This window comes from Corythoichthys intestinalis, chromosome 2 (assembly GCF_030265065.1).
Source record: "Corythoichthys intestinalis isolate RoL2023-P3 chromosome 2, ASM3026506v1, whole genome shotgun sequence".
In the NCBI taxonomy this organism is placed as follows: Eukaryota; Metazoa; Chordata; class Actinopteri; order Syngnathiformes; family Syngnathidae; genus Corythoichthys; species Corythoichthys intestinalis.
Genome location: NC_080396.1, coordinates 3894228 through 3921338, shown reverse-complemented (window position 1 = coordinate 3921338; position 27111 = coordinate 3894228). Strand labels below are relative to the sequence as shown.

Sequence of the window (27111 nt, the reverse complement as noted above, 5' to 3'; positions counted from 1 at the left end):
GAATTTTAACAACTGAGTTTTTTTTTGTGACTGAATCTTCACACCTGACCTTTTCGCGACTGATATTTTTTTTTTGTCACTGAATTTTATGTGACTGGATTTATGTGACCATGCTATGGTTGAATTTTGATGCTGAAAACGATTCAGTGATACTAGAGTTGTTTTTAATTCATATTTTTTTGCGACTGAATTTCTGGCGACTGATTTTTTTCTCCCACTGAACTTTTTTGCATTTGAATTTTTTGCAACTCTCTTTTTTTTTTTTGTTAAACAAATGTTATTGCGATTGAATTTTTGGCAATGAATTTTTTTTCCACTGAATTTTTTTGTCACAGAATTTTTAGTCAATGAATTTTTTGCAAATGTATTTTTTTACAGATGAATTTTAACAACCGTTATGGTTGAATTTTGATGCTGAAAGCGATTCAGTGATATTAGAGTTTTTTTTCTTTATATATATTTTTTATAACTATTATTTGTGACTGAAATTTTTTTGCAATAGAATTTTTTTTAAATCAACTTTTTTTTTTCAACAGTTATTTTTCCTCCACTGATTTTTTTTTTTTTTTTGCATCTGAATTTTTTTGCCACTAAATTTTTGTGACCATGTTATGGTTGAATTTTGATGCTGAAAACGATTCAGTGATATTAGAGTTTTTTTTAATATATATTTTTTACGACTGAATGTCTGGCGATTACATTTTTTTTTGCCACAAAATTTTTTTGCACCGAAATATTTTGCAACTGAATTGTATGCAACTGCATTTTTTTTTTTTTTATTTTTGCGACTGTTTTTTGTGGCCATCTTATGGTTGAATTTTGATGCTGAAAACGATTCAGTGATAATTATAGTTAGCTTATATATTTTTGTGACTGGATTTCTGGCGACTTAATTTTTTGCCACTGGATTTTTGCCATCTGATTTTTATGCAACTGCATTTTTCCTAAACAAACTTTTTTGCAACTGATTTTTTGCCACTGATGTTTTTTTTTTTTTTTTTTTTTTTTTTTTGTAATTGATTTTTTTGTGAATGAATTTGTGTGCCCATGTTGTGGTTAAATTTTGATGCTGAAAATTATTCAGTGATATTAGAGTTTTTTTTCTTTATATTTTTTGCGACTGAATTTTTTGCAACAGCATTTTTTTTTTAAACAAACTTTTTTTTTTTTGGAACAGAGTTTTTTTCCGCCACTGAATATTTTTGGTCACTGAATTTTTTTGCAAATGTGTTTTTTGCATCTGAATATTAACAACTGAGGTTTTTTTTTTTTTTTTTGGTGACTGAATCTTTACACCTGATTGAATTTCTGTGACCATCTTATGGTTGAATTTTGATGCTGAAAACGATTCAGTGATTTGACAGTTTTTTTTTTAATTTATATTTTTTTGCGACGGAATTTCTGGCGACCGAATATTTTTGCACCTGAATATTTTGCAACTGCATTTTTTTAACAAACATTTTTGCGAATGACTTTTCGGAACAGAGTTTTTTGACTGAATTTTTTTGTCACGTAATTTTTGGTCACTAAATTTTTTTGCAAATGTATTTTTTGCATATGAATTTCAGCAACTGAGTTTTGGTTTTTTTGTGACTGAATCTCTACACCTTAGTTTTTTTTCTTTATATTTTTTGCGACTGAATTTTTTCCCTACTGAATTTTTTTCACTGAATTTTTTTGTCACGGAATTTTCGGTCACTGATTTTTTGCAAATGTATTTTGTGCATATGAATTTCAGCAACTGAGTTTTTTTTTGTGACAATCTCTACACCTTAGCTTTTTTTCTTTATATTTTTTGCAACTGAATTTTTTCCCTACTGAATTTTTTGTCACAGAATTTTTTGCACCTGAATTTTTTGCAACAGCATTTTTTTTTAAACAAACTTTTTTGCGAATGAATTTTTGGAACAGAGTTTTTTTTCCCCCCACTGAATATTTTTGGTCACTGACTTTTTTTGCAAATGTATTTTTTGCATCTGAATATTAACAACTGACTTTTTTTTTGGGTAACTGAATCTTTACATCTGACTGAATTTCTGTGACCATGTTGTGGTTGAATTTTGATGCTGAAAACGATTCAGTGACAGTTTTTTTTTTTAATTTATATTTTTTTGCGACTGAATTTCTGGCGACTGAATTATTTTTTGCACCTGAATTTTTTGCAACTGCATTTTTTTTTAACAAATATTTTTGCGAATGACTTTTTGGAACAGTTTTTTCACTGAATTTTTTTGCGACTGAATTTTTTGTACCTGCATTTTTTGCAACAGCATTTTTTTTTAAACAAACTTTTTTTGCGAATGAATTTTTGGACCAGAGTTTTTTTTCCCCACTGAATATTTTTGGTCACTGAATTTTTTTGCCAATGTATTTTTTGCATCTGAATATTAACAACGGAGTTTTTTTTTTTGGTGACTGAATCTTTACATCTGACTGAATTTCTGTGACCATGTTATGGGTGAATTTTGATGCTGAAAACGATTCAGTGATAAAAGAGTTTTTTTTTTTGTTTTTAATTTATATATTTTTTTTGCGACTGGATTTCTGGCGACTTAATTTTTTGTCACAGAATTTTTTTGCCACTGGATTTTTTCGCCACTGGATTTTTTCCATCTGAATTTTTGCAACTGCATTTTTTCCTAACCAAACTTTTTTGCAACTGATTTTTTTGCCACTGATGTTTTTTTTTTTTTTGTCATACTTTTTTTGCGACTGAATTTGTGTGCCCATGTTGTAGTTAAATTTTGATGCTGAAAACGATTCAGTGATATTAGTTTTTTTTCTTTATATTTTTTGCGACCGAATTTTTTTTAACAAACATTTTTGCGAATGACTTTTCGGTGAGTTTGAGTTTTTGAGTTTTTTCACCGAATTTTTTTGTCACGGAATTTTTGGTCACTGAATTTTTTTGCAAATGTATTTTTTTGCGTATGAATTTTAGCAGTTTTTTTCTGGGTGACTGAATCTCTACACTGGAGCTTTTTGTGACTGATTTTTTTTTTTTTTTTTGGTCACTGGAAATTTTGCGACTGAATTTTCCCGACTGACTTTTTGTCATGGCACAGATTTCTTTTTGTGACCGTTTTGGCTGAACAATTCAGTGTTATTAGAATTTGCGCCGTGTTAAAAATTCCAATTCTATTTTCGGTGGCACCGACTTGTGAGCGCGATAACCTCAGGTATCACACTTCATTTGCAATAATCGATTACCTGTTGAGAGTGAGAATCCGCATGCTGCTGCTGTTATAGCGTAGGCGTGTGTCCACCCAAGTTTGAGCGAAGATGATATCAATCTGGTACTCCTGTGGAAGACCATTGTTGTTAATCAGTTTCTTCTCACTGAAAAAACACTTCATTCTTTCACCGCCATTAACAACGATCATCTGCTGTGAATTTAAACGACTTTGTCACGACTACGCGTTAATAAGTTGACAAATAATAACGTGGCGGCCAGAAGGGGATTTCCATGTATGCTGAACAACTGTTTTTAAAGTGAACGATCCAAACAAGACAAGGTATGGAGGCCAGTGAATTATTCATGGCTATTATGCAAAACAAATAAGCTCGATGTTTGGCCTTATTGAGTGAAATGGAGCGGGGTGGTTGGCATGATTCCCCTGAGGGTGCGTTTTAAATCAAACAGGAAAAAGGTAAAGAAGACTACCGTAAGTGTTGAAGGGAGTCCATTACTCATGCCAGGGAAACAATGAGACAAAGACTGATTTGGCGGGAGGAGGGGGCGAAAGGTGACTACTGTTGTGTATTCTCTGATGGGAAATTAAACAGACGCAGCCACTTTATTATCTGGGACATGAATATTTGATGTGAGGCCTATAATAATCTGAATAGGGCCAACTCTATATTACTTTTGTCGCAATGCTAAAAATTCCAACTCGATATTGATGCAAAAAAAGAACAACAAAAAAACGCTATTCTCAATACAATATAAATAATGAGTAAATAAGGCAATTTCATTATAAAACTTCCTTGAATTCCTCCAAATGCACCAAAATTTACAAGAAGCGCCCACTAAACAGGAAGCGATTGGGAAATCTCCTAAAGTAAAGAGGAAATTTTCCAAAATGTACAGGAAGCGACACCGAATTCCCCTAAAGTACCAAAAATATTAACACAATCTGACCCGAAATCAATAGGAAGACACCGAAAAATGCACCAAAATTAACAGGAAATGACCTAAAATGTACAGGAGTTAACCCAAAATGTCCCAAAATCGGAGACACAGCGAAAACCAAAAGTGGTATTTGCCACGTGGCAAAATGGATGTTGCCATGTGGCAAAATGGATTTTGACATTGGGCATTTTTTTTGCAATGTGGCTAAATGGATTTTGCCATGTGGCGTTCTGTTTGCAATGTGGCAAAATAGATTTTGCAATGTGGCATTTTTTTTGCCATGTGGTAAAATGAATTTTGCCAGGTGGCATTTTTTTGCCATGTGGCAAAATAAATTTTGCCATCGGGCATTTTTTTGCCATCTGGCATTTTTTTGCAATGTGGCTAAATGGACTTTGCCTTCTGGCATTTTTTTTTGCCATGTGGCATTTTTTTCGCAATGTGGCAAAATGGATTTTGCCATCTGGCATTTGTTTTTTGCCATGTGGCATTGTTTTTTGCCATGTGACAATTTTTTTGCTATGTGGCTAAATGGATTTTGACATGTGATATTTTTTTTGCCATGTGACAAAATGGATTTTGACATGTGGCATTTTTTTTTTTTTTTTTTTGCCGTGTAGCAAAATGGATTTTGACTTGTGGAATTTATCTTTACCTTCTGGCATTTTTTTTTTTTTTTGCCATGTGGCATTTTTTTCCCCATGTGGCAAAATGGATTTTGCCATCTGGCATTTGTTTTTTGCCAATGTGACATTTTTTTGCCATGTGGCAAATGGATTTTGCAATGTGGCATTTTTTTGCCATGTGGTAAAATGGATTTTGCCATGTGGCATTTTTTTGCCATGTGGCAAAATAAATTTTGCCATCGGGCATTTTTTGCCATCTGGCATTTTTTTGCAATGTGGCTGAAATGGACTTTGCCCTCTGGCATTTTTTTTGCCATGTGGCATTTTTTTCGCAATGTGGCAAAATGGATTTTGCCATCTGGCATTTGTTTTTTGCCATGTGGCATTTTTTTTTTGCTATGTGGCTAAATGGATTTTGACATGTGATATTTTTTTTGCCATGTGACAAAATGGATTTTGACATGTGGCATTTTATTTTGCCATGTAGCAAAATGGATTTTGACTTGTGGAATTTTTTTTTTTTTTTTTTTTTTTTTGCCATGTGGCATTTTTTTTCCCATGTGGCAAAATGGATTTTGCCATGTGGCATTTTTTTGGCAATGTAGCTAAATGGATTTTAAAATGTGGCATTTTTTTTGCCATGTTGCAAAATGGATTTTAACATGTGGCATTATTTTTGCCATGTGGCAAAATGGATTTTGCCATCTGGCATTTGTTTTATGCCATGTGACATTTTTTTGCCATATGGCAAATGGATTTTGACATGTGGCATTTTTTATGGTATGTGGCAAAATGGATTTTGCCATGTAGCATTATGGATTTTGACATGTGGCATTTTTTGCCATGTAGCAAAATGGATTTTGACATGTGGCATTAATCTTTGCCATCTGTCTTTTTTCCCCCCCCCCATGTCACAAAATGGATTTTGCCATGTGGCATTTTTTTTGCCATGCGACAAAATGGATTTTGACATGTGGCATTTTTTGCTATGTGGGAAGATGGGTTTTGCCATGTGACATTTTTTTTGCCATGTGGCAAAATGGATTTTGCCATCTGTCTTTTTTTTTTTTTTTTTTTGCAATTTGGCACTTTCTGGGGGTATATGGCAGTTTTGCAGGGCTTGCACGTCCATGCCTTTGATGACAATGCACATCCAAATTTTCCATTCATATTATATGGTAGAAAAACGTGTGGCTGTGATTTTTGACCATACACTTTACATCAGAGCGCATTGACATTCAACTGACAACCAATGAAGACAATGCCATTGATGGCTATGCACCTCCAAATTTTCCATTCATTTTAAATTGCAGAAAAACATGTGGCTGTGATTGTTGGCCATCCACTTACCATTACAGCTCATTGACATTCAACTGACACCCAAGGCAGGCTATGCCATTGACGCCTATGCACGTCCAAATTTTCCTTTTATTTTAAATCAATTTTGCTACATGGAGAAAAAAACCCACATGGCAAAATCCATTTTGCTACATGTCAAAATCCATAATGCCACATGGCAAAATCCATTTTGCCACATGGCAAAAAACATGCCAGACGGCGAAACCATTTTGCCACGTGGCAAAAAAATGCCATATGGCAACATCAATTTTGCCACATTAATGACTGGAAATCATCGGAAAGAGACCCAAAATCAAAAGTGAGTGACCTATAAGTTCCCCAAAACCAACAGAAAGTGACCCAAAATTAAACACAATAGTGACCTGGAAATGCCCAAAAATCAATAGCAAGTGACCTGTAAGTGTCCAAAACCAACACAAAGAGACCTAAATTCAACAGAAAGTGACCCAAAATTAACCAAAAGTGATGCATAAGTGCCCCCCAACGAACAGAAAGTGACCCAAAATTAACCAAAAGTGACCTTGAAGTGGCTCAAAATCATGAGGAAGTGATCGGAAAATGCCATAAAATCAACAGGAAATGATCCAAAAATATGCAAAAAAAAAAAAAAAAAGTATCAGAAGGGACCGAAAATCTACCCAAAGCCACCCAGAAAAATGCCCTGAAACCATTAGAAGGTAACTCAAGTTCAACAGAAAGTCACCATTAAGTGCACCAAAACTAAAGAATGTGAACTAAAATAAACAGCAAGTCAGGAAGTGACACAAAATGCCTCAAAATTTACCAACAGTGACTGATAATCAACAGGAAGTGACCCATAAGTACTCTAAAATTGTCTGCTATTGACAGCCAAAGACACTCAACCAATTATTTTAAACTGAAAGGACTGGCTTTGAATGCGCATCTTTCAGTGCCATTGACAATGCTAGATGTCTAACTCATTTTGACTGGAAGGGGCTAGTCGAAATTTCTTGGACGTCTAATGCCGTCAATGGCAGCCAATATCCTCCATTAATATCATGAGTAGTTTTTTGAGACTCCCATGTTACCCACTATTAAAATGCATTGCCAAATTACAGAGGCCGACAGTGAAAATATGATTTTTCTGACCCTAGCTACAAGGGTACAATGTCTTTTTGGTGAAAAACAAAATCTCTATTAGTCCATTTTTTTATCTATCTTAATTGTAATTCCTCTCAGCAGACAGAAACAATAGACTTTGCTTGTGTTAAGATAAGCCAAAGCCCTCTTTGGGGATGCACATACTAGTGTAATAATAATGAAAATGTTGACAGCAATGTGCATGTGACTGGAATTAATTAATTTGACTTCAACTGCAAGGGGAAACACACACATCAGCCTCCTCCCTTTTTAGCATCCCCACTGAAATTTTTCCAACTCCAAATGACTCTTTTCTAACTAGCTTCAGGAATTTTTTTTTTACTTTTCTAGGTTTTTGCTGACGATTTGGTGGAAAAATCATGCAAAGGGAATTTGATCTTACAGGTTGTCGTTCAAAATGAAAATGTACTGCTGTTACATTACTACATTTTCAATTATTGATACTCGTTATTTTCGATACTAGATGAATAAAAAAAACCTCAATTTAGATTTTTTTGTAGAACAAGAGTGCAAGAATACGGAGCCCCTCGGGTGCCAGGGTAGAAAAAGAAAAAAATCATTGCTTATCTGTACCCACAGTTTAGTATTTTGTGGGTACAGTTTACTAATCTGTACCCACAGTTTACAGATTTGGGTAATCTGTACCCAAATCTGTGGGTACACTTTCCTAAACTGTACCCACGGATTACTAAACCGTACCCACAGTTTAGCAATCTGTACCCACGTATTACTAATCTGTACCCATGGATTACTACTACCCACAGTTTAGCAATCTGTGGGTACATTTTAGTAATCTTTACCAACTGTTTACTAATCTGTACCCACAGATTACTAAACTGTACCGACAGTTTACTAATCTGCACCCACAGTTTAGCAATGACCCGGAAACAGTAGTCACCAATGTTTGGTGGGGACTCCAAACGCCGAGGGACCGACCGAGCAAGCACTTGCACGTTTCCCCCTCGGCGAACAAAGGGGTTTTCAAAGGTAACTATTGCACGTTTTCTTTGGTAGCAGTCTAAAATTTTTACTTTCAGGTGTCATCAAACAATCAATATGGCATGTTGTGTTTGCACATTTTCTGTGCTGCTGTCCTGTCCGTGCGTGCTTAATTCAACTAGTGTTCATTTGTCAGTTAGTTATTTTTTGTAGTCGCATTAGCGGCAACCTGATTAAGTAGCCTCAAGTGTTGCTTTTCATTATCATTGCTAAACTGTGGGTACCGATTACTAAACTGTGGGTACAGTTTAGTAATCTGTACCCACAGATTACTAATCTGTACAAATCTCTACAAACAATCTCTACAAATTATTAAACTGTGCGTATAGTATAGTAATCTGTACCCACAGTTTAGTAATCTGTGGGTTCCGATTAGTAAACTGTACAGTTGAGTAATCTGTACCCACAGATTACTAATCTGTACAAATCTCTAAAAACAATCTCTACAAATTATTAAACTGTGCGTATAATATAGTAATCTGTACCCACAGTTTAGTAATCTGTGGGTTCCGATTAGTAAACTGTAGAGTTTAGTAATCTGTAACCACAGATTACTAATCTGTACAAATCTCTACAAACAATCTCTACAAATTAGTAAACTGTGCGTATAGTATAGTAATCTGTACCCACAGTTTCGCAATCTGTACCCACGGTTTACTAAACTGTACCCACAGATTACTAAACTGTACCCACAGTTTAGTAATCGGTACCCACAGATTACTTTAAACTGTGGGTACAGATTAGCTATGATTTTTTTTTCTACCCTGGCCCCCGGGGGGCTCCATACAAGAATGAAACAACAAGTGAAATGGATTAAATTAAATAATGAAATAAACAAAAGAATAAATAAATAAATACATTTTGAAGTACATGTTGGGATAGATAAAAATGGAAATAAATGTTGAAATAATTAAATAAAAAGTGAAATGTATAAACATCGAAATAAATACATATTAAAACTAGAAACTGCGATTTCCGGAGAAATGGGGCGATACAGATCTTAGTCCCTCCAAGGTTGATTTGGGGACATTTGGGGGACACGTCCTGTTGATGTTTGGTCACTTCCTGTTGATTTGGGGAAATTTGGGGGACACGTCCTATTGATATCAGATCTTTTTGGGGACGTGTCCTGGTCATATCAGGTCACTTCCTGTCTATTTGGGGACATTTCGGAGACATGTCCTAGTCATATCAGGTCACCTCCTGTTGATTTGGGGACATATCTGGGACATGTCCTGGTCATATCAGGTCACTTTCTGTTGATGTTGGGACATTTGGGGGACACCTCCTATTGACATCAGATCACTTCCTGTTGATTTGGGGACATTTGGGCGACACGTCCTATTGACATTCATGGCAGTCAATGGCATCTGTGGACTTGGGCATCAATGCAAAGTAACTGCCATTGGAAATGAATAAGAAATTTTGACTTACATGACTGTCATTGGCACCCCATTAGAAATGAATGCAGTTTTTGGCAAATTTTGAACCGTGAATTTTTTTTTTTTCTATTTTTTTCTCTATACAACTTTTATGGGCCTCACCGTCGCAGAATTTTTAATGTAGGACTAGATACATTTTGAAAAAACTTTTACGTGTTTGTGGGTAAACGGAACATTTTTCGGGGCCGTTTGAAAAATATCTTGAGTCGCGTGAAAAATCCGGTCGTTTCGATATTTGAATGGTGCCGATCGGTCAAACGGTAAAATGAAGAAGAAAGTTGAGCAATTTTATTATCAGGGCCTTTGCTATAGAAAAGCCCCATCTAATAAATAAATTAGGGCTGTCAAACAATTAAAATTTTTAATCGAGTTAATCACAGCTTATCAATTAATTAATCGTAATTAATCGTAATTCAAACCATCTCTAAAATATGCCATATTTTTCTGTGAATTATTGTTGGAATGGAAAGACAAGACAAATATATACATTCAACATACTGTACATAAGTACTGTATTTGTTTATGATAACAATAAATCCACAAGATGGCATTAACATTATTAACATTCTTTCTGTGAAAGGGATCCGCGGGTAGAAAGACTTGTAATTCTTAGAGGATAAATGTGAGTTTGTATATTGTGACTAAATATTGCCATCTACTGTATTTGTTGAGCTTTCAGTAAATTATACTGTAGCGACTTAACTGCTCTGCCCAAATGCATGAAGGGAAGTGGTGCAACCATGACTGTGTGGTGGCGGCTGCAAATGCTATCTTCTCTGTGTTGGGTGCAATACAGGGTGTTAAGAAAAAGATCAACTCCTAGCATTCTTCCCCATGTCGCTTCCCACAATATTTGTAGTTGTTGTGGGAGAAATGTCAAAGCTTTTGCCAATCAGCACGGCCCCAATGAATGCTTGTATCTTCTCCATTCACTTGATGTTGCACCTCAGCTCTGTATATAAGTAGAGATGTCCGATCACGTCATTTTCAAAGTATCGGAATCGGCAAAAAACTATCGGCCATGCCTTTCTTTAATACTGTATATATATATTTGTTTAAATTAAATCGTTTTCTAATTGTATTTAACGTTACAGACATAATATGTTACACTCATCCAGAGTCTTTAGTTTAGGCTTAAGGTAGGGTCATCAAATTTATCCCGATAACGGCGGTAATTAATTTTTTAAAAAAATGTATCACGTTTAAATATTTAACGCAATTAATGCATGCACTGCACGACCCACTCACGCATTGTCGCGCTCAATCTGTAATGGCGCCGTTTTACCTATATAGAGAGATAAAAGGCAGTGTAAAATGAGTAGAGTGAATTTTGGCAGCCTTTGGAGCCTTTTTTTAATTGGCTAAAGCCTTACAATCCCTCTCCCTACGATTAGAAATATCGTGGGAAGCAATGTGGGGAAGCAAGGTAGCAATTGATCTTTTTCTTAACACCTTATGTTATTTCCCAACGCAGAGAAGATATATCAATTGGTAGCACTACGCACAGTCATGGTTCCACTTCCCATCATGCATTTGGGCATGGCTAGAGTATCATTTACTGAAAGCTCGACAAATACACTACTTGGCAATATTTAGTCACAATATACAAAGTCACAAGTCTTTCTATCCATGGATCCCTCTCACAGAAAGAATGTTAATAATGTAAATGCCATCTTGAGGATTTATATTCATAATAAACAAATACAGTACTTACTGTATGTACTGTATGTTGAAAGTATATATTCGTCCGAGTTTTATTCATTTTTTTCTTAATGCATTGCCAAAATGTATATGATCTGGAAAAATTATCAGGAATGATTGGAATTGAATCGGGAGCAAAAAAAAAGCAATCGGATCGGGAAATATCGGGATCGGCAGATACTCAAACTAAAACGATCGGGAGCAAAGAAACATGATCGGAACAACCCTATATATAAGTAAACGGCACCATTGTAGGCTGTTTGCGGCATTGTGTGAGTGGGTCGTTCGGCGCATGCGTTCATTACGCTAAATATGTTAACGTGATTAACTAAAAAAATTAATTACCGCCTATGAACGTGATAAATTTGACAGCCCTGAAATAAATGAATATTGAAATTGAAGCATTTTATTGACACATTGAATAATTAATTTAATTGTGTATTTATTTAATTTTTGCACTCCTGGTCCTCCATACAATAAACAGTGAGAACTCATTTGTATATTTAATCCTACGTGAGTACTGTTACTATATTGCTGTATCTAAGATGCCTTTGGCTCAACTGTCAGTCAAGCGGATTCTATTTGAACACAGTATGTATCTATGCATACATACAGTATGTAAGCGGGTCTATGCGTGTCTCTGTCAACAAGGCTTTGGAACATCCAATCACAGCACATCCATAAACTCGATTTGACGAAGGATTAGGCCGTGTCCGTACATATATGACGTGCGCTTGATCATTTTTGCTATTCCCCCGCACTTCTCTCCTTTCCCCTCGGTCTCCATGGCGATTAAAGATACTGTCACCGTGATAGTGCGAGTGAGCATTTCTTTACCTCGCTACTATCGAATTTATCATTGCCACAAGACAACAGATAACCGATTCTGTGAAAAATGGCGGTTTTGCCGTCAAGCTCCACTCCGCGCTTCCTGTCTTTTGGTTCGCGGACGCCTAAACGCCTCGTCTTCGATCTGACTTGACCTTTTTCGATTAAGGGTGAGGATAAAGGATTTGGCCGCCGGCCGTTCAAGAGTAAGGGTACTGCTGATTCCGTTCCCTTGACTCGTGGCCTCTGAAAATGAGTATGATGCAGACACTTCTGGTTTAGATCCAATTCAACACAATTGTAAATATTGTTACGGTAGGGAATTTCATTTTATTTGAAAGTGGGTTCATAAGACTGTTATAATTATGACTTAAAGTGCGTGTGACACCAAAAAGCATATGGCGGAAAACACTCAGGGGACTTGAAGTTCCGCTCTGAGACCCCCAATTTGGCCAAATTTCAAAATTGTCCAATATGCACGTGTCATACATCATTGGAAAGCTTCAAATCTCAATTTTCTGGGTGAAGAAAAATTTCGAACAGCAGGGCATTTAAAAAAAAATGTTTAAACAGCAAAACCCTAACTGGAGGCGCGAGCACACGAGTGCAGAATTAAAGACACCACGATTTTAACAAGATATTATCGCGTACTTACCTTGTTTCGATCCAAAAACTCCATGTAGCATGTATCACCGAGTGTCAAGACACAGACGTGAATGGCCACAGCCGGATTTTTGGGGGATTTTATGGGTGAAACATGGTAGTATAACAAGGGTTGCGATGTAGAAATCACAGACAACAAGGAGTGGTTGAGATTTTATTTTTCATATAGTTACCCTTTTAAACGTTATTTTTCAATTTTTCTTTGTTTGGATCGATTATTTATCATCTAACATATCGGGGAAAATGCGACAGTAACAAAAAAAGATACAATTAAGCGATAGTTATAGGGTAGATATCTGTGACTTCTTTACAGACGCCAAATTTTTCATTGTGACGTAATTTGTTTAAAAGTTTAAAATATGCGAGTGAATAATTTTTTAAAGTGTTTTTTCTTAAACGAAATATTAGACATCAATTAGTGATTCTAAGCTAAAAATGACAGACATTTGGAATAATAAACATAATTACTTACCTTCTTTTTATGGCTAGGTTGGAACAAAAGCGGTTGCGTGACGTCTGTAAATGGGGGTTTTCAGGATAAAACAGACACATTAAAAATACTTCAGGGGCTTAAGGCGCCATGAATCTGCTATAGCAGCATATAGACATATTGTTCTATTAAACACAACAGTTGTTTTGGCTTAAAATACTGCAGTTTCTTTTAAAGAGGAGTGCAGGAGCAGAAACTGCTTTTTCAGTCTTGTGTTTTCTGCCATATTTATTACATATTTCACGCTGTATTTTGTGCTCCTTAATGAAATGGACCACTTGGATGTGTGTGGAAGCGATCGTTTTTATATATTCAATTTTTGAATCCCGCGCCATGAAAATGAGCGACTTCCTGCATCAGTCTCGGGTTTAGGACAAATGCGAATGTGACGTCACCCGTGTCAGCATCTCACAATACAGCATGCAGATGGACTGTGGATTCAGCTGATTTTGCGGATTAAATCGGTTATTTTACGCATCATGCCAGCCAAACGGCTGCAGAAAATTGTTGCCGCACCAGGGAGAGGCATGTGATCCTTTTTGGATTTCAAAATGTTCCCGTTCACCCTTGGAGGATGGCCAAAACAAGTCAAACAACTGTGGGACAGTTTGACTTATGAGGAAGTGAGTAAACATCATGTTCGTCAATGCTGATCGTCAATATAAAAACATAGCACAACAAAGATAATTCACTGTATGAGGAAAAAAATACATGGCGTCTCAAATAAACTTGATTAACTTCATTATTGTGTTATCATTTGTTTTCTTGAGCGCCATTTTGTCCAGTAATGTCAGATTGAAACGACTTGGAATTCGGGGTAGTTATTTTTTCTCCGACTTTGCGACTTAGAACTCCCAGTTCGAGTGGTGTTCCAATGATATTTTCCTAGTCGGAGGTCGGAAAAGTCCGACATCACACTTTTCTGGAACGCAGCATTAGAACCACGGTACAACATGTCCAGACGTCATTACATCCTTGAGCGATTGTGCCGTGGAACATTCGAGAACGACTCACAAACATCCAAATTCCGATTATTGAAATATGTCAAGTAAAGCGGAACTAATACACAGCGGGGTCTTCGGGACGCAATGAGAAACGCGTCCCGAGAGTAAACATCATGCATGTCTAATAGATATCATACGTATATAGAACTAGATGCACAATGACAGAATCGACCGCGTTGGCAACACATGCATTGAAAACTAGGTGCGTTAGTAAACAGCCGCCATCTTAAAGCAGGAGACTTCCCTTGTATGCTCTTGTAGTGAACCTTCCAAGCGAACCTAATTAACTTTTTATCTAAAATACTCCTAAATCGGCAAAATCTTGGTTTTAGAACTTTTACATGTCAAAAGTAGACAGAAGGGAAATTATGGAATAACGGGAGCAATTTTAACAACTTTAACAGTTGATTCGCAAAATTAAATACATGAATGTAGTTTACAGCTGCTGATACAGAATGGGGACTTGAGTATTTTATTTACTGTTTTAAAATGTTAACTTGATACTGAAATAGTCGTTTATTTAAACCTGAGAGGCTTTTTATACAATTATTGTAACTAATGCACGAAACATTAAAAGCATCTAATAGCTTGGGGAATTTGTGGGATTTTCCACTGACAGTTTACAATATTATTTGCACGTTTTACTGACTGACTATGCCATTTGTTTGTTTTTTATAATCTTTTGTGTTTGTCACTGAATAAACAGGTCAGTTTCTTGTTACCAACCATTGTGTGTTATTCAAACTCACCTAATTCAGCTGGCTAGTTGTTATCAAGAGTACTAAAACCCTTTTCAACATGAGTCTGACAACTAAGTAAGGAGGCTAAATAACTTTAAACTTTAATACATGCTCAGTTAGGCCGGTATCGGTATCGGCCAGTATCGGTATCGGATTGGAAGTGCAAAACAATACCGGTATCGGATCGGAAGTGCAAAAAGCTGGATTGGGACATCACTACACCAAATACTTATTTTCCACCATGATTTCAGAAAAATCTTTAAAAATCAAACAATGTGATTTTCTGTTTTTTTTTTTTCCACATTCTGTCTCTCATGGTTGAGGTTTACCCATGTTGACAATTACTGGCTTCTCTAATATTTTCAAGTGGGAGAACTTGAACAATTAGTGGTTGACTAAATACTTATTTGCCCCACTGTACATGGCCGTCATTGGCATGGACGTACATTGCCATCAATGGCATCATTATACATGGACGCTATTGGCAAGGACGCACATGGCTGTCAATGGCATCAACATACATGGCCGACAATGGCAACGACTTACATTTACGTCACTGGAATCCGAGTCCATTGGCATCGATAGAATCAACAAATATGGGTGTCAATGGGATGGACGTACATGACCGTCAATGGCATCAACGTACATGGCCATTAATGGCAATGACTTACATATGCGCAAATGGAATCCAAGTACATTGGCATTGATAGAATCAACACATATGGCGGTCATTGCCATGGACATACATGGTCGTTATTGGCATGGACGTACATAGCCGTCAATGGCATGGATGTACATGGCCGTCAATTTTGGCCATTATGAATGAATGCAACAAGGTACATGGCTATGGCATCCGATTGGAAACGAAAAGGAACATTTTTGGTGACTTTCAGGGGAACCGTAGCTTTTTGGCAAATTCTATATCCAACTTCTATGCCCCTTACCTTCCTGATTTTTTTTTTTTTTTCAAACACCTGGTGACAAATCCCACCCAACAGGTCCTAGGCACCAACCTCCCAAGGAGACGGTGGTCTACACTCAAAAGCTACAGGACTGGACATGACCCCTGCTTGGCCAGCCCCACAGATGGGGCAGCAGCCCTAGCCCACTGTTTGCATGTGGAGAGGAGCAAACAATGGAACACATCATAGAGGCTTGCCCCCTCCAAATCCTCCTGGAAGGAGGATTATTCACTCTCCATGCAGCAAACCAGAAAGCAACTGCTTGGCTAAAGGACTTTGCATTCACTAAATAAATAAGTTGACAAAACAAGATATTCAATTCATTTAAACTGGTAAGACAGGCTGTGAACGCCAATGTTTCAGTGCCATTGACGCCGCTAGATGTCAATGGCAGCCCATGATTTCAATGACCACGATCAGCTCCGTCCTCATTGCTCCCCTCCGACAAAATGAAAGGTGCGCTGAATAATAGAACATGTAATGGTTTCAAAGACAGTGTCATAAAACACGATCAGCAGTCGTTTGGACAAGGAGAATACTAATCTTCAGTCACATTAAAAGTCACACCAAAGTCAAAATTGACGTGAACGAATATAGTTTATATTTTGAAATACCGCATCCAGCAAATCTTAAAGATGACAAGTGGGCAACTCTTTGAGGAAAAAAAAAATAGACTCACATCTGCACACCATGCGGTTTGTAGCTATAGAAAAACTCACGCTGTTTTTATCTCATGAAGTGCCACTTATAAAGTACTGTATTATATTTTCCTCAAAACAAAAACACTTGACACAGCTGTTGAGAAGTGCACCTCTATTTCTCTGTATAAGAGCATCTGTTAAAATTGGCCAAGACCCCAAATATTTCACGACTTTTTTCATCTATATAGTTTACCAACTGTATAGATATGTAACCAGTCTGCATGGAGCCATCGGGAGGGAGGTTTCCATGCACCGCACACAATGGACCTGCGTGCACCCATTACACTCACCCCCCGAAACCTTCACTGCCGATCCGGATAACGGCACCAATGTAACCGGTCTGCATGGAGCCGCTCCGCACGACGCGATCCATCTCCCTCGTCCAGGTCAGGACATGCATCTGTGCAGCACGATGCGTCCAGCACGGCAGGCGAGCACCCCGACCACCGGGTCAAAACCAAGGCTAGCAGCTTTAACTGCCAGTGCACCCTCTTGAAGGCATCGAAAGGGAGGTTTCCATGCACAGCACCAATGGATCTGCATCCACCCGCTACATATATACTACTCAGGGGTCGCGTTAACCGAATATTTTCCGTCGTTGACAGTTTTTTTACAACAGTGACAGAAAAAACTGAAGTCCATCTGTCATTTTGACAGGTTGCAATTCACACCCCAGACCACAGGGTGGCGAGTGAGCATATTAATTAGCTAATGTCTCTCTTGATGCATGACGTCGTTGCCCTTACTCGGAAAAATGTCAAGGCAACTGAGTGTCTGAAGTTTCTTCAAAAAGTCCCAAAACGACGATGGTGTTGATAAAAGAGGTGAAAAAAGAGGGACTGATGCAGTGACGGATGACAACGAATCAAGTGAATCGCCGGTTCACTCCTCACTGCGGCGAGCAGTTGAAAACGCCGCCAATTACCAAGAAGGGCAGAATTGGTAACACGGTGAAAGCGGCATAAAGCCAAAAAAGCGGACCAGACTAGCCAGAGCCTGAAATTATTTCAAGGAAAATGTGGAGGGTGCCACCACTGTGTGTACTCTTTTTGCTAAGCTGAGCTCGCATACCACGGTAGCACGTCAGCTATGAACGAACACTTGACGCGCCGTCACCCAGGTGTATTTCGGAAGACAACAGGAAACAACAAGCTAGCGGATTGTAAGTCCATACAACTTTCTAACGATTTTTTTTTTTTTAAATGAAGTTGCCTTTATGTGCGTCGTATCAACGTGCATTTTTATTTAATAATAATAAATTTAAAAATATATATATATATATAATGGAATTATATAATATTTTATTATTATTAAATGTATTAGGATCATGGAAGGTCCCACTTGGGGGAAAAAAAAAATATATATATATATCCTGTACATACATAATATAATAAAAATATATATGGAAACACAGCACTGGCCTGCTTACTGTAATCCATGACTGCACTAATGTTAGTTACTTTATATTATAAAGTATTATTGTGTATAAACTAGGGCTGCAGCTATCGAATATTTTAGTAATCGACTGAAAATCCTATCGATTAATCGAGTCATCGGATAATACGAATACATTTTTAGGTGAAGAGCAATTATAAATATACATGAGAAAAAAAGACATTTCATCCAATCTTGAACCATTTTCAGTCAATCAATGTCTTTATTTTCGATGTATATTGTTGAAAACAGCCAACAATTGCATCTAAGATGTAACTAGAATGAAAAAAAATTGACAAATTCACTGCTTTCACTCAAAAAACCTTCAGACCTTATTAAAAAAAAAAATATATATATATACACCTAAAAATGCCTTTACGCTTGATAACACACATCACTTAAAAGGTAAGATTTTTTCCCACGTGTTTCAATTGAATTTCTATTTGTGTCAAGCCATTTTTAAGTTCTAGTTAAGTTTTAAGTTAGTCTAAACTGTAAGTCCTGATAGGATTTTGAGTTTTTGCAGTGTTCAAAATAAATGTATGATACAGGCTGTATTGGAGCACATTAGGGACCAGTGCTAATTGGTGTTTTACCCAGCAATGACTACTGAGCTAAAATTGATAGTTAGCATTATTGAGTTTTTATTTTACACCCTCATTACTCCACAACGCTATGTTATGTTAAAGCCTGTATGTAAGACACGTTAGCCAGGCATCGAAAGTGGTCATAATTAATAGAAACCTAGCCCTCCGCAGGGCTAACGTTACGTGAGCTAGTCACAGTAACGTTAATCTTATTTATTAGCGCTTTAGCGCTCTTTATTAGCGCTCTACTGCTTTAAGACGGCGGCTGTTTACTAACGCTGCCCAGACGCGGCCGAGTCAGTCAATGCGCATCTAGTTCAACATACATGTGATCTCTATGAGACTCATCAGATGCTACCTGCTACCAACTAAGCATCGTGCGGGCTAGTATTTAGCAACGTCACCGTCGTTTGTGGTGGCTGTCGGCTGCAGTAAGTTTTTTTTTTTCTTCTTCCTCTACGCATGTGACATCAGCGCGTTGTCCCGCATTAATAGTAGTCCGAGCAAAACGTGATGCTTAGAGCTGTCAAAATAAACGATTACTCGAGGTGAAAAAAATTACTCGGATCAGTTTTTAAACTCGAGTTACTCGAGTTGCTCGAGTATTCGTTTCAGCTCTAATACTAACTATAAGTAGAAAATCCAATTTCTGGAGAAATTGCAATGGTAGCTTTGCTTTAGCAGGTAAACCCCTTGGGGTAACTTCCTGCTGATTTCCGGTCACTTCCTGTTGATATTTTGACGTATATGACAGTCAATGGCATCAACTTACATATGCATTAATGGAATCCAAACTAAAGAAAGAGTCCTACCGGGCCGTTTGGCCTGTGGGACTCCAGAGGCTGCCGACAGGTACCAGATGGCCAGGCGGAATGCCGCTTCGGCGGTCACTGAGGCAAAAACTCGGACATGGGAGGAGTTTGGCAAGGCCATGGAAAATGACTTCCGGATGGCTTCGAGGAAATTCTGGTCCACTATCTGGCGTCTCAGGAGAGGTAAGCAGTGCATTAACACTTTATAGTGGAGAAGAGGTACTGCTGACCTCGACTCGGGACGTTGTGAGTCGGTGGGGAGAATACCGTATTTTCACGACCATAAGGCGCACCTAAAAGTCAAAACTTTTCTCCAAAATGGGCGGGGTGCCTATTAATGCGGTGCGCCCAATGTGTGTCCTGAAGGCGGACGGGAGTGAAAGCAGCATGACAACCATTAGAGGTGTGAATGGTGCTTGTCATAGGGGGCGGGCCGCCATTAGTAACAGTATAAAATTGAGTTACGTGCGTTGGGCAAATCAACTTCTGTTTGAATCAAGACCCCCGAAAATAGTAAATCTGACGAAAAGACACACTTACAAAGCCCAGTTTAAGCTCCAAGCTATCAGCTACGCGAAGCAACTTGGAAATCGAGCCGCGGCGAGAGAATTCCGCATCAACGGTTTGCAAGTGTAGAAAGCTGGAAAACTAGCTAAGCCAAGTCAAGAAAACAAAGCTGAGTTTCCGCAAAAATAAAGCGAAGTGGCCTCACCTGAAAGACGAACTCGAGAGGTGGATTCACAACCAAAGAACAGCCGGGAGAAGCTTCTCGACAGTCACCATGCAAATGAAGGCACACACGCTGGCACAAGAGATGAAAATTGAACATTTTCGAAGAGATCCGTCGTGGTGCTTTCGATTTATGAAACGGCGTCATCTTTCCATCTGGACATGAACTACATTGGCGCAGCAACTTCCAGCTGATTAGAAGGAAAAGCTGACCATCTTCCGCTCCTACTGCAGCAAAAAGATTGCCGACATACGCATCCAGCCGAAGCATATCACGAACATGGACGAGGTGCCACTCACTTTCGACATCCAGGTGAGACACATCGTGGAGAAGAACGGAGCCAGCACGGTAGCAATACGCACAATGGGGTACGAGAAGTCACCTTTTACTGTTGTGCTTAGCTGCTATGCTAGTGGACAGACACTGCCACCGCTGGTGAGTTTCAAAAGGAAGACGTTGCCGAAAGAAAAGTTTCTTGCCGGAGTCGTCGTGAAAGTCAATCAAAAGGGCTGGATGGACGAGGACAAAATGAGAGAGTGAGTGGCTGAGGGAGGTTTACGTGAAGCGACCGGATGTTTTTTTCCATATTTCACCATCCAAGTCAAGTTGCGTGCGGCGTGGGAGCAATGGATGATGAATGGCGAACACAGTTTTACAAAGACTGGAAGGCAACGCCGGGCGAGTTACGCCACAATTTGCGAATGGATTGTGGATGCTTGGGCTAATGTGTCGGCTTGCACTGTTGTTCGAGCTGTCGCCAAAGCCATTATTTCCGAGGAGGAGCCTCATCAACGAGACTGACTCGGACAACGAAGAGGGGGAACCTGGCGTGTTTGATGAAGACCTAGCCCAGCTGTTCATGTCAGATACAGAAGATGAAGACTTTGATGGCTTTGTGGACTGAAAAAAATGTATTTATTAAAATTCTTTAATAAAGTACAATCGAACTCAGTTTTGCTTCCGCTGCCTTTTTTTTTTAATACGTTCGTGTGTATGCTAGCGTGCAAGCTAGCGTGAATGCTACTGTATATTTTAGCGTGAGTGCATGCATGCACGCCCACGCGCCCAATAATCCAGTGCGCCCTGTGTGTGTGTTAAATACAAAAAAAGCACACAAGAATTACAATGTGCCCTTTAATACGGTGCGCCGTATGGTCGTGAAAATATGGTACTTTGAAGACCTCAGTTCCAACGACATGCATTCCTTTGAGGAAGCAGAGTGTGTACTCCAAGGTGGGCTCTCCTATCTCTGGGGTCGAAATCACTGAGGTGGTTGGAAAGCTCCTCGGTGGCAAGGCCCCGGGGGTTGATGAGATCCGCCTGGAGTTCCTAAATGCTCTGGATGTTTTGGGACTGTCATGGCTGACATGCCTGTTCAACATCGCGTGGACATCGGGGACAGTGCCTCTGAATTGGCAGACCGGGTTGATGATCCCCATTTTTAAGAAGGGGGAGAGGAGAGTGTGGTCCAATTATAGAAGGTTCACACTCTTCAGCCTCCCTTGTAAAATCTATTCAAGAGTGCTGGAGAGGAGGGTCGGTCGGGAAGTCGAATCTCGGATTCAGGAGGAGCAGTGTGGTTTTCGTCCTGGGCGTGGATCAATGGACCAGCTCTACACCCTCGAACAGGGTCCTTGAGGGTTAATGGGAGTTCACCCAACCAGTCTACATATGTTTTGTGGATTTGGAGAAGGCGCTCGACCGTGTCCCTTGGGGAGTCCTGTGGGGGGTGTTTCGCTAGTACGGGGTACTGGGGGCTGTTCGGTCCTTGTACGACCGGTGCCAGAGTTTGGTCCGCATTGCCGGCAGTAAGTCGGATTCATTCCCAGTGAGGGTAGGAGTCCGCCAAGGTTGCCTTTTGTCACAGATTCTGTTCATAACTTTTATGGACAGAATTTCTAGGCGCAGCCAAAACGTTGAGGGGGTCTGGTTTGGTGGCCTCAGCATTGTATCTCAGTTTTTTGCAGATGATGTGGTGCTGTTGGCTTCATCTCCAACTCTCATTGGAGTGGTTCGTAGCCGAGTGTGAAGCAGTTGGGATGAAGATAAGCACCTTTGAATCTGAGACCATGGTCCTCAGTTGGAAAAGGGTGGCGTACCCTCTCTGGGTCGGGGATGAGATCCTGCGGATGAGGTTAAGTATCTTGGGGTCTTTTTCACGAGTGACGGTAAGTGGGAGCGGGAGATCGACAGTTGAATTGGTGCATCATCTGCAGTGATGTGTATTCTGTACTGTTCCATTGTGGTGAAAAAGGAGCTGAGCTAAAAGGCGAAGCTCTCGATTTAACAGTCGATCTATGTTCCTACTCTCACCTACACGCACAGCTTGTGACCGAAAGCACAAGATCCCGGATACAGGCGGCCAAAATCAGTTTCTTCCGCAGGGTGTCCAGGCTCTCTCTTAGAGATAGGGTGAGAAGCTCGGTTCGGATGCATCCTGGAAGCCTCCCTGCAGGGATGTTCCAGGCATGTCCCACCGGCAGGAGATCCGGGGACGACCCAGGACACGCTGGATAGACGGTCTTTCTGCTGGCATGGTAACGCCTTGGGATCCCGCCGGAGGGGCTGGTTGAAGTGGCTGGGAGAGGGAAGTTTGGGCTTCCCTGCTAAAGCTATTTCCCCGCAACCCGACCCCGGATTAAGCGGTAGATAATGGATGGATTGATGCATTCCCCCCCTTTTAGTCAAAATGAAATGGATGTCAAAGTCAAAGTGTGAGTCAAAGTTATCATTCCTGTTTTTACAACAAATTATAGTTTCAATACCTTGTACAATTCGGATGAAAATGTTGGTAGCAGTAACTATTGTCTGCCTCATCAGGAGAGACACTTTTTTCTTAAAAGCTTGAATTCTGAGGTCACTTTCATCAGCAAAAGGTTCTTTGTTGCTTTTTAGTTCCAGTCCGGCTCACATTCACACGGGCATTCGGAATACTAAACAAGAGCTAAAAAGCGTGAAGCGATGGGGATTGACAGACTCCTATCAGATAGGTGTTTTTGCAACACGTTGCAGACAGTGAACTCGGTTCACCGGATGCCCTTATTGGAGGTTATGTGGACCACGGTGTCACTGCAAAGCTGGCATGGGGAAGCCACGAACAAATTTGACAAGCATAAGGCTTTTGCAAAAAGGTGTGGATACTGAAAAGTGCTGTGTGATATGGAAAAAAATCTATCACAATGCCGGTAAACAATTAGACAACAATTATGACAGCTTTTCATTCACTTTGTTTTTGAGTTAACATTTAATGTTAACAGTATCTTGTCATGCTGCAGCCTAAAACTATACAGTGTAAATAAAAGCATACATATTTTTTGTGACCAGAGGTGGGTAGTTTTTAATCATCATTTCTATAAGCCTTAAATCGCAAATCGTATCGTACGATGAGGTACCCAGAGGTTCCCACCCATCATGCTCAGCACCAATGCTTGGTAATAATGCATTACATTTACTGTTACATTTACATGAGTAACTTCTTCACGAGAGTCCTTACATTTTTCCACCTTGCTTTACATAGTAGATTTGACTTTATTTTTTGCCGGCAGTGGCATGACTTCAATACACCAATCAGAGGTAACAACCGGTGTTGTTAATAACGGCATTAGAATATAACAGCGTTACTAACGCCGTTATTTTCTTCAGTAGTAAGTAATTTAATTAATTACTAGGGTTGTTCCGATCATCTTTTTTTGCTACCGATTCAATTCCAATCATTCCCGATAATTTTTCCCGATCATATACATTTTGGCAATGCATTAAGAAAAAAATGAATAAAACTCGGACGAATATATACATTCAACATACAGTACATAAGTACTGTATTTGTTTATTATGACAATAAATCCTCAAGATGGCATTTACATTATTAACATTCTTCCTGTGAGAGGGATCCACGGATAGAAAGACTTGTGACTTTGTATATTGTGACTAAATATTGCCATCTAGTGTATTTGTTGAGCTTTCAGTAAATGATACTGAAGGGCATGCCCAAATGGATGATGGGAAGTGGAACCATGACAAGTGGAACCATGACTATGCAAAGTGCTACCAATTCATATATCTTCTCTGCGATGGGCTATAGACCCTACTCACCTACGTCAAAAAATGACGTGTGGCTGTATCCGGCCGCCATATTGTCCGTATTTTTTAGACTTATTCTCATTGTTTTCAATTAGTCGTGCAAGTTATAGAGCAATTCATGGAAGCCCCGGTGTTATCTGACGCTGTAAACTCATTGGATGCGTTGCATAAAAGGCGTTATGTGGAAAAGCTTCAGTTTATCCATTCGCCAGATCCATATTTGATGCCTAAATCGATGTTTTTCGACCCGCTGTCTTCGCCGTCTTTGCCTGACATCTGCTAGCTACCCTGATATTTACAACTATCTTGTCCACACAAAATCAGCCTATTCTCACGAAAGTTTGAAAAACTTTAAGAGCCTGGAGGCTTATAAATACTTCGTCGCTGGTTGGGTGAAACAGGTCCTCGTCCACGAAAATTCGGCAGGAATCTATCGTGTGCTCGGGAAGGTGAGTTACAAAATTTTCAATTCAAAATCTTTTGTTCTTGCTAACATCCACTGTCAAGTCTAATGTATTTCATGTCGTTTGTCAATGGAGTTAGGGCTTTTAATGTTTATATGGTTTAGCGATAGCACTCTCACTACATACATACGTGTATGTTGTCGGCGATTAGCCTAGCAATGATCTTAATTGTGGTTGTCAGCCCAAAACCCTCTAAATATATATTAAATGCATCTTACCAGATATAAAATGACTACTACATAATCTGTGGTAATCGTTTGGAGCCCAGTTTTCTCGTCGAATTGCAGCAGCCCATCTCGCTCTCTTCTCTCCGGGTCTCTCGGAATCCGGTAGAACTTCAAGTCTCTCCGTCTATCTTCTCTGTTATTGCAACCGACCGCCACACACGCCTTCACCATTTTGATTATTAATGTTAACGAGCAGAAAAACACGTCGTAAATAGGAGGAATGTACGTAGCCGTAACAGGGAAACATGATGTGTTGACGGACAATTGGGCGGCACCAGTCAGGAGGAAGGAGTTGTGACGTCACGTGGGTAGGGTCTATAGGCAAAACGGCGCCTTTATAAATGAAGCGCGACAATGCATGAGTGGGTCGTGCAGCGCATGCATTAATTGCGTTAAATATTTTAACGTGATTCATTAAAAAAAAAATAATAATTATTGGGATAAATTTGATAACCCTACTTTAAGCCTAAACTAAGACTCTGGATAAGTGTAACATATTATGTCTGTAACATTAAATACAAGTAGAAAATGATTTAATTAAAGAAAATATATATATTAAAAAAAGGCATGGCCGATATTTTTTTGCCGATTCCGATACTTTGAAAATGACGTGATCGGACCCGATCGATCCCGATCGGGACATCTCTATTAATTACTTTTCTCATCTTGGCAACGCCGTTACCGTTACTGAGGTGGGAAAGGCATGCGTTACTATGTTGGTTGACTGACGCGAGAAAAGTCTGAGAAAGACTGACTCACAGAGACGAGAGAGCAGAGCAGGAGTGGGGAGGAGGCAAGGGAGTGTGACGCCGTTGCAAACGCGATGCTACTATGCTAGGTGGCTCCACTAATACCTGACTGTAGCAGCAAAGCCTACAAACTACGCCCACATGATGCTTCGGTAGATATCACATATATACACAACTCGATGCAAATGACAGACACGGCGGCATGGCAACATGTATAATAAAGAACTAGATGCGTTAGTAAACAGCTGCCATCTTAAAGCAGTAGACTTCTCAGGAAGGCTCTATTGTAGAGAACCTTCCTAGCGAACCTAAGTAACTTTTTACCTAAAATGCTCCTAAATCGGCAAAACTTAAATCTATCTTTAAATGATGAAACTGTTTTAAAACTTACACGACAGAAGGGAACTAATGCAATAAGGGGAGCAATTTTAACAACTTTAATGGTTGATTCACAACATTAAATGACTTTCACACATAGCAGACATTACTATCTAGCTATCGCAATATCCACAATAACCCTGTGTCTAATTAAGTTTAGGGTAAAGAATTGGGTTAGGGTCAATTGTCCCCAAAACCCATAAAACTTCACATTGTCTGACCTGTTTTTTTTTTGTTTTTTTTTTCTCAAAAAAAAAAAACAAAACATGAAAATTATCACTAGCTACATTGCCAAGTAACGAAATACGCTTACATTCAGGTAACGGAGTTACTAACGCAATTACTTTTTGGGAGAAGTCATTTGTAACTGTAATTAATTACTTTTTTAAAGTAAGATTAACAACACTGGTAACAACACATTCACATGACCACACACAAGCTTGCAGTCGGAAGTCCTGTGATCACACCGGCCTGTTCATTCAAGTGGCGTCTTTTAAGCATGCTTAAAAATACATGATTTGTCATCATTACTCAAAAGTGCGGATTTCAAGCTCTCTCCCAGTTTTTTTTCCCCAGACTAGGGTAGCTTGGTTTTATTCCTTAAGGGTTTTTAATGTTTTCAGATTATATCAGTTTGATTGTTTTATTTGCCGTTTTGACTTTTTTCGCGATGTGCTGCTGTTGTTTTCATTTTTTTTTTTTTTTTTTGGTCAATGTCATTGTCTAAAAATTTCCTGCCTTTTATCTATCATGAACCATGTTTGTATTTGTTGTAAAACACTTTGAGGACCTTTCAGGTTTTTGTAAAGGGCTATGGAAATGAATTTGATTGAATGATTGATATTTGGCACCGATAGAACAAAGAAAACCGGAGACATCAT

At 38.9% G+C, this 27111-nt stretch overlaps 1 protein-coding gene across 3 annotated transcripts in view; it reads right to left on the bottom strand.

Moving 5' to 3' along the window:
* The window catches only part of LOC130930338 (gamma-aminobutyric acid receptor subunit gamma-3-like), a 271640-nt gene that overhangs the window by 112248 nt on the left and 132281 nt on the right, over window positions 1-27111 (bottom strand). For all 3 annotated transcript variants that reach the window (XM_057858229.1, XM_057858243.1, XM_057858234.1), the window contains one exon: window positions 3211-3302. In XM_057858229.1, the coding sequence (XP_057714212.1) occupies window positions 3211-3302 (92 nt within the window). The remainder of the gene's footprint in view (window positions 1-3210; window positions 3303-27111) is intronic.